Genomic DNA, 12,811 nt, shown 5'->3' with positions numbered 1-12,811 from the left:
AATCAAGTCATAAAGAAATACTTGGGACTAATGCTACCCCACTGGCATGCCCTCCGCTTCAATGAAGTTTCACTGCAGATTTTGGTTTAAATAGCCATACATGTGGTCCTGTGCTTGGTGGGAGGATGCATTTCCATGTCTCTGCTCTTAACAAGCCTCTGAGCTCAATGTTTTTGTGGCTGTCTCCTGGCTGCTGCATTGTCTTCATTGTCTGCATTGCAGACAAAGGGCTACAGCTCAGAAATGCAGAGATGGTGAATGCCTAGGCAGTGAACTGCTAAAACTTGTTTCATTTGTTGTTGTTACTAAAGACTGAACAATGCTAATGAAAGGGTAGGAGCAAGAGCACATTGTACCTCCAAAAATAGGTAGTGCCACTGCAGGTTATGTTACCATAATTTTTTTATCATCTTCAACCCAGCACTTGCTCCTTCAGTTTTGGTATCCTGGAATCTAAAGACACTTGAGGTCTGTCTGGTATTTTGTGAACATACAGACCTTGTCAGCAGTGCAGGTGGGTAGTGCCTGGTGCTACTGCTCTAGTACAAGTGCTCTGCTGGCCTAAGCTTGTGGCAGACATGAAAAGGGGACTATTACTTAGAGCTCAGAGATTCCCAGGATAAAGGTGGAATATTTCTATAAGTTTTTTTCATTGATCAATTAGTTTGCAAAATCTTTTTAGGTTAGATGGGTGAATGGCCATTAGGTGCCAGGCTTTGACTCAGGTCAAGGTGGTTTGCTAGGGAAGCTGAAACCAATTTTTCCTCCCCCCACAAATAACAAGCTCGGGTTAAGACTCTTCAGCACAAATGTTGCCATGTAATGGCATTAAAATGATACACATGTATTTGTGTTGTGAAGTCTTCAAGGTCTGGAAAAGGACTGAGTTCCCCCAGTCATGCAAATACCAGCAAAAACATTAACCTAGATGGGAACTGCTCTAACTGGGACAAAACTCCCACATTTTGCATCCATATTTCACATTTAGTGATAGCTTTAAATTGCTTTTATAAACAAGAATTTGTAGTTCTACTTCTTATTGTTGGACAAGGATGTATAAGAATTTTAGCTTCAACAAAGCTGCACAGGTGCCACTGCAAGAAATGATCCTTAGTATATGGGATACATTGGTTGTACTGTTGATTGCTAATTTGAGGAGGGAAGTATATATCATTTATTTTATGTAGGGAAACTTTTCCTTTATATGTTTTTTTGATCAGTGACAAAGCATTTCTTAACTTCAGTAGTAAGTACTCAAGGTGCAATACGTCTCAGTGCTAAATAGTGTGGTCTGATGTATTCACCCTGCAGGTGTAGCTTAAGTGCAAGAGCCCATGCTTATGTTAAATGCAACAGTCCTGTTGATGGATTATGCTTACATTTACCTAGATGCACTGTATATGCAGCTTATTTTCTTCCATTTTGCTAAGCAAATTATTCAATGAGAAAGCAATACTATGAAGTGCAATCAGCTATGAAAAAAAATTATAAAGCTATTTGTAGGTAAAATAAGAATTGTAAATTTATTTGTAAGTCTCTTTCTGTAGAAGAAATGTTGATATTATGGCCACTTAAAATGAATTTTGTTTTTGAGGGCCCAGAAACACCAGGAGAACAGAAAAACCTTTGAGAGCTTCTGTACTCTCAATCCTTGTGTTAAAAAGTCTTTGAGGGAGCAGAAACAGTGCTTCAGAAACTTTCCTTGTCGCAAAGTAAGCCTTTAGAGTGCATACCATAATTGTTATTATTTGTGATCATAATGTGACTAATATTAAAATAAAATAAATCAGTGAACACCATGAGGTAAGGAAAAAAGGAAACATCCAAACAGTTTTTACAGCAAAACTTGCAGAGATGCAGAGATTTATGGAAAGGGAGCACTCTCTGTTTATTGTCAGGAAGCTTTGCCATTAGCTTCAAAAGAAGTTTCAGTACGTTCTGAATGTTTGTAAGAGTTATGACTCAATTTATCCAGATAACAATATCTTTGTTATCTAAAATCTTGGAAACACTGTGTATTTCAGTGCAGACTGCGAGCGATAACAATCAACTTCAACTCTCACTGACCCAGGAGGGCTGTGATATGGCATTTAGTATTACTTCCTATAATTACATGTAATAAAATTGTGTTGTCGTTGGTGTTATTGTAATTGGTATAAAAAGTTGTTTATAGCAAAATATTACAGATGCAGGCAGTGATTTTCTGCAGGAGTTCACAGATGGCAAAGCTAGACTCTGGCAGATTAGAACTGCCAGAGTATAGTGCTTGCACAGTACAAATAAGCTCTAGTTCACAATGCACATGGGAGAAAAGGGCTTGATTAACAGATTAGAAGCTTCTTTGGATGTTAAAATGCATTCATGTGCCTGTGTATTTACCCATATGTATAAATCCAGGACATTTAAAATAAACAGTTAGAAACCTAATGGTTTCCATTTTTAAATGGTTCGTTCTTAGTTAAAAGTGTTTTATTCTCTTTTTAGAAGCTCCTGCATTTACACCATTTGTTCTAAGTTTTCTTAGCCAAATCAAATCAAGCCAGCTCTTGATTTGGAGAAGCTAGTGTTAATGGGAGGAATGCATATGTTATACCTCTGGCAGCACGACAGTGTTCTTTGGAGGCATAAGTAAAGTGGGAGAGTCTGGAAGCTCTGAGGGCTAATCTTTTTACAACCATGGATTTTCTATGTAACCACAGGCAAGTCTCTTTGTCTAAATTTCCATCCTTGCACAGGGGAGATACTAGTATCATCTCGCTAGGGAACCATGGAGATAAGTTAATGTTTGTGACTCAGAGAACAGGCAGAAATGAACAATCATATGATGTAGAAGAAGTGGTCAAGATCAAATACTTACAGAATTCAAATAGACCTACTGGAAGTGTCCTGCATAGTACAAGTAAACTCCAGTGCATGATGCATGGGGACAAAAGGGCTTGATTGAAGTTACACACAGAGTTTTTAGCCCTGGCACAGCTCAGCTCAGTATTCTTGTTTTGGAAATCAAAATCCTGTTCTTCACCTGCTGCTTTACTAGGTGAATGGCTGTGCACTGCATGCAGGCTCTGTTTCTTCATCTTCATCTGTTCTTAAAAATAGCTCTTGGAAACTGTTCCTCCGAAGAGGAACCTCATCACCTTGTGAGTGATTCTTCCATTTATCTCTTTCTCCACATAACTAAAGACTTGCTGTTACCATCACATGATAGTAGTAGCAACCTTAAATTACTGGGCCAGGCTATAAGACTGAAAACTGTGAGAACCATGTGCACCAAGGAGGCCATGCAGATACAATTACAAATGGTTTACAGAGCATTCACTTTTCCCATTTCCACTTCTGTTTCTGTGGTATGAGTCAGTCCTGTTTTGTTGTTCTGTGTTTTAATGCTTTATGTAAGTATTCTTGAAATCCAAAAGCTGAGTGAATTTTTTCAAAGTGTTACAAAGGCATTGGCAGCATTATTAAATGTATATATATAATTCTTTCCCAGTGAGTTTAATTTTCCATGTGCATCAGCCAAAGCTGTTAGGCATAGTGCCCGGCTTACGAGCCATTGAAGAAAAGCATGCCTTAAGTTTTTCCAGCTGCTTGTTCAGGATGTATCTGACCCACGTGGACATTGTCCTTTTGTTGTATTCTGTAAACAGGCAGACAAAAGAGATGCATGGTGTGGTAGATGAAAACTCTTGCTGAGTGGCATTAGGTTGTGCTTGGTGGCAGAAGTACAGGTTTGGTCTTCAGTTGGGTTTTTACGAAGTACGTAAATAAGCCAAAGTATTTTTTTTCCTTGTTTTTGGTCTGCCTCAACTGAATTTAAGGAAATAGCATGCTCATGCAGCTTCATCCTAGCATGGTGAAATGGATTTGTCTCCAGGCAATTTACAACATATCTAAACCATCTCTCATTTTTACTCCCACTCTCAGGGCAGGTGAGTTATGTAAGCCTCAAGAGAAAAAGCAGAACCTTGTCCACCACTTGCCTACACCATTAGGTACTGCAAAAGCCCAAGCAATTAACACTAGCTAATTAACTTTATCTGACTGCTACACTGAAATAGCCTCAATTTTTAAAGGTGTTTATGTAGTTGATTTCCCCTGTTTTCAATAGGAATTAGCCAGCTTAATATCTTTAGAAATTTAGCCTTTCTTTAGCTATATGCAGTCTAACATAATCTCTTCAATGTGCTCTTTTCCCTCTCTCATGCAATCCATGTGCCCAAATTACAAACATCAAATCCCCTCAGACCAACATTTACTGAAAAATTTCCTTGAATGGCACTGCATTTACTGATGTGTGAAGGACAACATGAACAGGCATGCCAGAAAAATGGGGTTATTGGGAACTGTTTGGGGACAGAGAGGAGATATAGCACTGTGCAATGTGTATTGTTTGAAGAGAAAACAGAGTGTGATAGCTTACTACACAGCTTTTTACCAAATTGAATAAGAGATTCTGATTCTTTTTTTCCTTAAATAACCCAACAGATGTTTCTACTGTGGGAAAACTTTCACCAATAAAGAGTAAGTATCAGCCAAGACCTTGCACCCAAACCTCCTTCATTTATCATGACACCCCTGCCTGCAATACTTCTATACCGCCTAGGCAAATGTGCTCTCAGAGCTCAGCCTGGGTCCCATCCAGAGAGCCAAACAGCTGGCAATAGTCTTTCTTGCCATGCTAGTACCTCTACCAACCCAAGAAGGTCTGGTGAGGTTGACAGCTGGAAGGCAAATCTTGTTGCTGTTCCATTTCTTTGTTATCGCTTGCATGTCGGAAGGGAAAAGCAGTGACTTGTTCCACCATATAAGAAACATCTTCTAGGGAGCCAGTGCCAACCTTGGCAGCTAGGGAGGGTGTATGATGAAATGGCAACAGCTGCACATGACTTTATGTTCTGAAAGGGCCCTTGACAGAACCTTGTGATCTTGCAAATGCCTTACAGACTGATAGCATTAAAACTGCATCTCTATAGAAGTAACATGCTTAACTTTGGCCCTAAGTGTCGAGTCACACTCATTAGTTATAATTCATGTGTCTTTGCCTTCCTTGGGTGTCATCATTACCTTATGATTGAAGATACTTTCACTAGGGAATTGACAGGAAGGATATTTTTCTTTTAATCATTATTACCCAACTGTCTGATCAGAATGTTCTCACTTCTTGTGGAAGAAAAACAGCCTCGCATGGCACCTGCAGAGGAGATCAGCATATCTGCCCTCCCTCCCAGACAAGAAGCACAGACAGAAAGGTCTGGAAAAGGAACCAGCATTGACATTGCTCCTCACTTGTCATTTTCTGCAACACCAGGGCTGGGAAAGGTCAAGCCCATTTGTGCTCAGATCTTCATGACTTGTCTCAGTGAAGAACCTCTGCAACTGTGCAATAAACAGAGATATGCTGAACAGTTTTGGAAATACAGGACTAGGCATCTAAGCGAGATCTTCAAAAAATGTCACAGTAAGTGGGATGTTGTTTACCAGTACAAAATGGTAGGAAGAGGAGCAGCTGCCCAGCCCTGGTTGTTGAAAAGAGCTGTGTACCTAGCTCAGTTATGGTGATAAGGCAATTGTGTCTGCTCCAGATACTGGAGTGAGTCCAATAAAGAGACATGAAGATAAACAAGTGATTGGAGCATATGTTGTACATGGAGAGGCTGAGGGAGATGGGACAGCTCAGCCTGAAGAAGCAAAGGCTTATAGGGAATCTTACTAATATGTATGAACACCTGAAGGGAGGCTGTAAAGAAAAGAGAGCCAGGATATTTCCCCTGGTACCCAGAAAAAGGGTAAAAGGAAATGGGAATAAATGTATTAAATTTCACTGAGCCACAACAAAAAATGTTTACACTGAGTGTGCTTGTACAGAGCAGGTTGCCTAGAGAGATTGTGGCATTTACATGTGGAGATATTAACAAAAATAGACATAGTCCTGGGCAAGTTGCTGCCGTTGACTCTGCTTTGGGGTGGTAGTGCTTGGACTACATGATCTCCAGGGGTCCTTTTCTATCTCAACAATTCTATGGTTCTGTGATGAGCCAAAGACATACAATAATTCCAAGCCTTTTAGGCAGCAATGAAATCTCTTTTCTGACATTTTCATTTAGCCTAAGTAATAAAATGGTCATTAGATGACAGAAAAAATGAGAAAAAGCATGACTACAGCCAGAGGGTTAGGGTAAGTCAGGTTGAAATTTCTTGCTTCACATAATATTTCATAATGATATGAAGTATAACAAGTTTTGAGAGAAGTATTGAGGAAGAAAAATATTTTTTCAGAACACCAACTGCTTGGTGATAAGGAAATTTTTGGCAATATTAGAAGAGATATTTAGGTTCAGATCTATATTTCCCACCAGCTGATATATATACCAGCTGATTGCTCCAGTACTGGAAATATTAGGTATCAGTCATCACTCAGAAATTTAATGATTTTGGGAGGGAAATGAGTGAAGATTAGACCAGAACCTGTGGGTTTGATACATGTAGGAATATGTCAGAACATTATTCACAAAAGAAGTGAAAACAGTTGAAGAACCTCACATGTATGTACACATACATATTCTCACATATGCAAAAAAAACAATGTAGAAAATCACAGGCAGTACCTGAACAATCATTTTATCCCAAGCTGAATTTTATTTGTAAATGAAACTTGTGGAGAACACTGCTCAAAAGACCTATGGATTCCACCTAGGGGAAAAAATGGTGAAGTCATCCCCAATTGAAAATGAAAGGGTTGTGAAATACTCATTTGGCTGACCTCCAGATGCCTGTAAAAAGTAAAAAACCTTGCAGATAGCTTGTGAAGCTTGAATCTGTCAAAACACCACACTGCTACTGTGAACTGAAGTTCTGTACAACTTGCTGAATGATAGGGTATTGGCAATTTTGCATGATGGCCAGAATCAGACTATAATGCCCAGTAGGACGAGGAACATTGAGTACTGTAGTTGGGGTTAACTGGGAAGAAGTGAACACTCAGAGAATCTACCACTGACTCCTGACCAAAGACGAATCCAGAATCCCATAAACACTATTGAAAGAGCTACACACTTCAAAGGGAGCACATAAGAAAGGGCATACTAAGTCAATGTCCTAGGTATGCTTTTATGTGAGATAACTGAAGCCCACATTACAGAGAATGATGCAACTGAGATGGTGGAAGTGGTATGAGAGAGACTCCAGACTCAAGTTTAATTTATATCTCTGCAAAGGAAAGAAAAAGGATTCATTGGACTAAAACAAGAATGCAAACATGAAGATGATTCTGTAATTTGCTGGATAGACGCTCCTGTGGGATGGGGGATACTTGCATCACAGAATATTTTCACCTTTAAGGGTCTGGAATTTCCCTGAAGTCTTTTGGAAATAAAAACACAGCAAGCTCCAGGGCTTTGGGAAGAACATTTTATTGCTAAGCATATCTTTAAACAAACTGCAACTAAGAAAAGAAAAAGAATCAAAAAGAAGAAGAAAAAGAAAGGGAAAAAAAGCAATAACATCACGATAACTCAAATAAAAATTCTCCAGGTTGTCCATAAAGCAACAGGGATATGGTAGTAGCCCACATACAGAAATGCACATGTTCCCAAAAACTGTCCAATAGAAACTTACACAAAAAAGGAAAGTGTAAATATTTTTCCTTTAACTTAAAAAAGGAAAGCAAAAAGGAAAGGAAGAAAGAAAGCAGGAAATCATTTCACAAGACTCCAAGACTCCAAGAACAGCAATCTTTTACAGACACCAAGATATAATCAACTTTTATATAGTTTCGGCCAGTTAAGTCATCTAAAATCGTGCTTTCATACCTTTTTAAAACCTGTCTTTTTTTCTTTTTAGTATAAAAAATAAAAAAGAAAAAGCTCAACCTCACACACGCACACACGCACCACACACACGCACACATACACGCACTGAAAATATTTGTTAACATGAAAGTGCCTTCTCTAAGTGTTTGAGAAGACTGTTTTTCTGAATTTAAGTTCCCATGTGCGTGTGTTATATCTGATGAAACTTCTTCAAAGTCAAATATTCATGCGACTTATAAACACCAGCAAGAGTAGATTTCTAAACCTAAACAGCTGATTAGTTTTCATCCGCATACAGCAAAAGTTTTCATTTCTGATATCCCAGGGCTCTCAACCCATCTTGGTTTCTGTTGTTTCCCACTGTCTCTCTCTCCCTCATCTACTTTTTTGCACATGATAGGCATGGCCATCATGCCACCTCACTATTGTTCTGTACAGTAAGATAATCCTTTTCACAATAACTGGGAAAATGTAGAAACCAAACAACCAAATTAAATAAGTTAAATAAAACATAAGACATTCCCAATTTAACCATAAAACAGTATATACACCATTAGGGTATCCATATAGAAATTATACTAGCAAAAAAATAGTAGTAAAATATGTAAACAAAATTTCTTTTTTTTTTTTTTTGACACAGGTAACTGTGACAAAGCTAAAACACACGCTCCCCTCACATTTTAAGGTTTGCTTTTGTTGTCTGTTTCTTTTTACTCTGTTCTTCAAGAACATTCTCATTCTGCATTAAGACCATAACAGAACTTCTGTTCCAGCCGTCCCATCAAACATACCATGATAAATATATCTGTGTGTATATATATATATTAAATTATTAAATTAATTTTTCTTTATTATTTTTTGTGTGTCACAGCAGCTTTATTTATTTTCTTTTATATAAAAGAGAAGGAAAAGGGAGAATAGGGCAAATGGAAAGACAGAGATTATCTGAAATGTCAAGCTACAAAATTAAAATATTACATATGAAAAACAGTTATATGTCAAAAAAACTATGTAATTTGCATTCTTTTACAAGTGTTTAGCTTTTCTGATGTTCATTGGTCTTGTCACAAGTTGAACTCCAGTGGTGTCTTTCTGATCACTTTATTAAACTGATTTATTATTATTTTTTGCATGCATTGCAATGTCACAGAACCAGATCCCAGAGGAAGGCTCCTTTACTTTTGCACAGTATATCCAGTTCAGAACAGTTAATAACTTAAGCATTCTTTTTTGAATCTCTGAATCCCATTAACCATATTTTGGTTGTCAAATGCATACTGAGTGCTATACTCAAATAAAGCCAATAACTGATCAGAACAGACCCAAACCCATCTGCTCTTCAGTTCAATTGCAGATACTGGAGCCAGAACCAAGAGAACCAGCTTTCCATGACAATTTTCCTCAGCACCACTCATCAGACACTGTCACTGCGTTGTTAGCAAACAACTTACTACAAGAAGATGGATTGTAGAGACAATACAACCAGATATGCAGAGTAAACACCATGGGTAGCTTTTGAATTCATATACGGCAATAGTCTCTCTTTATTTATTATGGATTTTTTTTCTGAGATTTCTTCTCGTGTCATGGGTCACCCCCCACATCATTCCACTCCACTCTTCCCTCCCTCACCCAAAGTAACCAAAGAAACCAAACAAAAAGCAACCCAAGAAACAAAACAAAATCAAACAAAAAACCCAACAATCTCCAAACTCATTTATTCCCCTCCTCCAATCTCGAAAAGTTATGTGTATGCTGGACACGGCCAGATCAGTTTGTTCAATATATCTTTGTTGTTTAATAATGTTTATATTTTTTCTTTTCCCTTTTTTTTTTTTTTTTTTTAAATAAGTAAACTGAAAAATTATTGATACAGTCAGGGATCACGAACATTGTTAAAGACTCACTTGGAGATATGAAACAAGTAAGCCATGAAGTCTTCTACCTTTGCAGAAAGTTCAGCGGAGGAGGAGATTTGGAGATGTCCAAGTTCACTAACAGAGCAGAGCTGTGTGCGCCATCTCCAGAACGCCAAGTGTGCTTTATAATACATTAGGGCAAAGTTTGCTGACTCCAAGTGAGGACTTAGACATTAACAGTCACTGCTGAAATTTTTTCCCAATACTTTTTCCCACAAACGATATCTCCCAATCATCTCGTTCGCTGCAATGGTTCTGATATCTCAGTTAAATCTCATTAAGTATTTCTATATTTATATATAAATAATAATTCTTTTTACACATAATACTCTTTGTCCTTGTTTTTCTGCTTCTTGTGGCCGCTCTTTGAGCTCTGCTGCTTCTCCTTCACGAGCGTGCCGTTGCTCTGGGCTGAGTTGCTGATGTAGTTCCGCGTCTCGTCCACCTGATAGGACCCCTCGTCCCTGTTCCTGTACTTGTACATGGCATACAGGAGGATGAGGATGCAGAGGGCGGCAGCAGCCACAATGCCGACGACCATCCCCGTTGTGCTGCTCGACTCACGGACCACCTCTGAGGCCCCCGGAACCCGTCTGATTCCCGGCTCCGTGGGGTTTGCTGTGGGCACATTACGGAACATGGGGGAAGTGATTAGCGGGCTCTTCAGCTTTGTGCTGTCTAGCTCATAGGCAGTGGGCAACGGAAGCAAGACTATGTCAGGCTGGGGTTTGAGCTCACGGTTATTCATTTTGCCGGCTGGCAATTTGGGAATCATCACAGTCGAGGACGAAGCTGTGGAGCGGATCAGCTCAGGGGACAAAGACGTGGTAGTAGTCCTACCAGTTTCGGAGACTTTGTTAGGTCTAAAGTCCTTGGATTCCCACTTGGGTGCGTGTGCTTTGTAGCCACCTTCGAAGATTGAAGTGGAAAGACTCTTATCTGTTACCAAGGAGAAGGTGGTGTAAAAATCTTCATCATCAGTAGGGGGTAGGTTAGAGTCAAAGGTTTCCCCTGAGCCATACCCAGATATCACCAAGCCATCATCATCACAACCATCGCTGCCTTGGTCCGACAAGCAAGGTAACCCCGCCTCAGAGGTCATGGACAGGGAATCTTTGGTGGTCTCAATAATGGTGAGGAGGGGGCGAAAGGTAGGGGGAAGTGTAATGAAAGGTGCACGAGTAGCAATAGGAGGGATATCTAAAGGGTCTTCTACAAGTAGAGGGATAACTAATTCACCTCCTGGGATGGAAAAGAGAAAAAAAAAAAATTAGTACATTTTAATGACACAATGCACCATTTTCAGTTTACTTAAGGGTGAGAGAGGATCTGGGCATTATGAAAAGGTATCAGGGATCAGCTTTCTCTCTCTCTAGCTACACTACCAACATACTTTCCGGGGGCTGCCTTTCAGTGTTCCCTCCCACCCTGCCTGGGCATTGGCAAAGTGAAAGCACTGTTTCCTACCTATGCTAGGTATGTACAGTGAAATACCCTGAATTTTTACAGATCCAAATTTTTTTATTTTTGGAGATACTCTCAAGTGACTCTGTGATCATCAATTTTTGGTAGTGATCTTTTTCAAGTATTTGGTCAGAAGACTATTTAAATTAATTACTTTAGACTGCCATAGACCAGTGTTCTCCTAGCTTTATTTTCCACCATTCATCTTGCCAGTTTTTCCTCTTGTGATTATTTTAATTTAAAATAACAGTGGTATTTCTTCTCTGCCATTCTAATATGCTCACCCTCTGTAGCAGTATAGAAGTCCTTTCCCTAAGGTGTTTTCCATTCATCCATTTCTTCCTGATCATTGTCTGGCTTTTAAATTGTGGGAAGATTCATGAATGTGAGGGATGGAATAAGAACCAAGTACTTACTGGGTCCATGAAGGTAGAGAGCTCTACTCTCTCATTTCTTTTTAATCTTAGCATTCTGTTTGACACTAGGAATGTCCCTTTCCTTGCATCTTTTGGGGCTACTAGTGCCATGCTATCTTCATCTTCCATTCTTCTTGATATTCATTTACTATAATTTGATTAAAAATTAAGATAGATTTTATAGTGATTGACAAAAAACTGAATAAGGACTTTGATGAACCAAATTAGTACTTGAGTCCAGGATTGCACTGCAGAAATTGTCTTCACACCTACTGTTACTTCTTCTTGACAGGCAGACAGTTGCAATCAGTTCTACTGATTTCTAGCATGACGGTTACCTGCCTACAGAGGGCTGAAAACAAGGTGGACTTATGGTCTCCTCTTCAAGCAGAACAATAAAGCTATAGATGCAACATTTGTACCCTACAACAGTATAAGCTGCAAATGAAACAAGAAAATCATGGTATCATTTCTGTGATTTGGACTCTGAGCAGCAATATTGCTTTTAGGGTAATAGCCTCCTGTTGTCTCTATATCATAATGTGACTGCACCTCTACTTTTGAGTATATGGTAGTTAAAACTCCAGTGTTTTATAATCTTATTAATTTATCTAATTTCTCTACCTCTGTTTATATAGTCTTCTGCTGACATACAGGTCATCAACAATTTTTTTTAGAGTAAACTATATTGATTTTGAAAGTTTGTGTATAGATTTTCATTTGGGTAATTTTTCTTTGCTTAGCCACGTAAGTAAGCAGCTTAAAATATAAATTGAGTTGTTCAGCTAACATAATGAGAATCACCTAGATCTTTTCAAAGGAGTGCAACTCAGTAAGTATTCCTAGTGCACAGGAAATTTTGATTTATACTCAGCATTGCTTAAGGAGAATGTACAAAAGGAATTGTAGCTTCTAAATAAATAAGTCTCAGTTTTAGTTATGTATTAATAACTGCTAATGAACAGTTTGGCATTGCTACAATGCTGAATTCATCAGGGTCAAAAATTCTACTCTCTCAAATTTACCACATATATTATATGCACTTGTTTCCCATTGAATTCTGCCAGTAATGTCTACGGAATGTCTATAAGGAATATTGTCTAAATCAAAATACCTTCTAAATGCATTTGGAGAGCAATATATTTGAACAAATTACGCAAGGGAGATAGAAATATACTGAAAAAGGTACTTAACAGTTTGATTA

The 12,811-nt window shown here is 38.6% G+C and overlaps 1 protein-coding gene across 15 annotated transcripts in view; it reads right to left on the bottom strand.

Moving 5' to 3' along the window:
- Window positions 1-7,393: 7,393 nt before the first annotated feature.
- Window positions 7,394-12,811, bottom strand: part of NRXN3 (neurexin 3) — a 964,190-nt gene continuing 958,772 nt past the window's right edge. For 11 of the 15 annotated variants that reach the window (XM_030949965.1, XM_030949968.1, XM_030949970.1 and 8 more), the window contains one exon: window positions 7,394-10,969. In XM_030949965.1, the coding sequence (XP_030805825.1) occupies window positions 10,044-10,969 (926 nt within the window). In that variant the 3' untranslated portion in view covers window positions 7,394-10,043. The remainder of the gene's footprint in view (window positions 10,970-12,811) is intronic. The other 4 variants (XM_030949979.1, XM_030949974.1, XR_004060782.1 and 1 more) reach the window with 2 other exon arrangements.

Source organism: Camarhynchus parvulus, chromosome 5 (genome assembly GCF_901933205.1).
Source record: "Camarhynchus parvulus chromosome 5, STF_HiC, whole genome shotgun sequence".
Classification (NCBI taxonomy): domain Eukaryota; kingdom Metazoa; phylum Chordata; class Aves; order Passeriformes; family Thraupidae; genus Camarhynchus; species Camarhynchus parvulus.
Note: the sequence above shows the minus strand (reverse complement) of the source record. Positions and strands in the feature narration are given on the sequence as shown.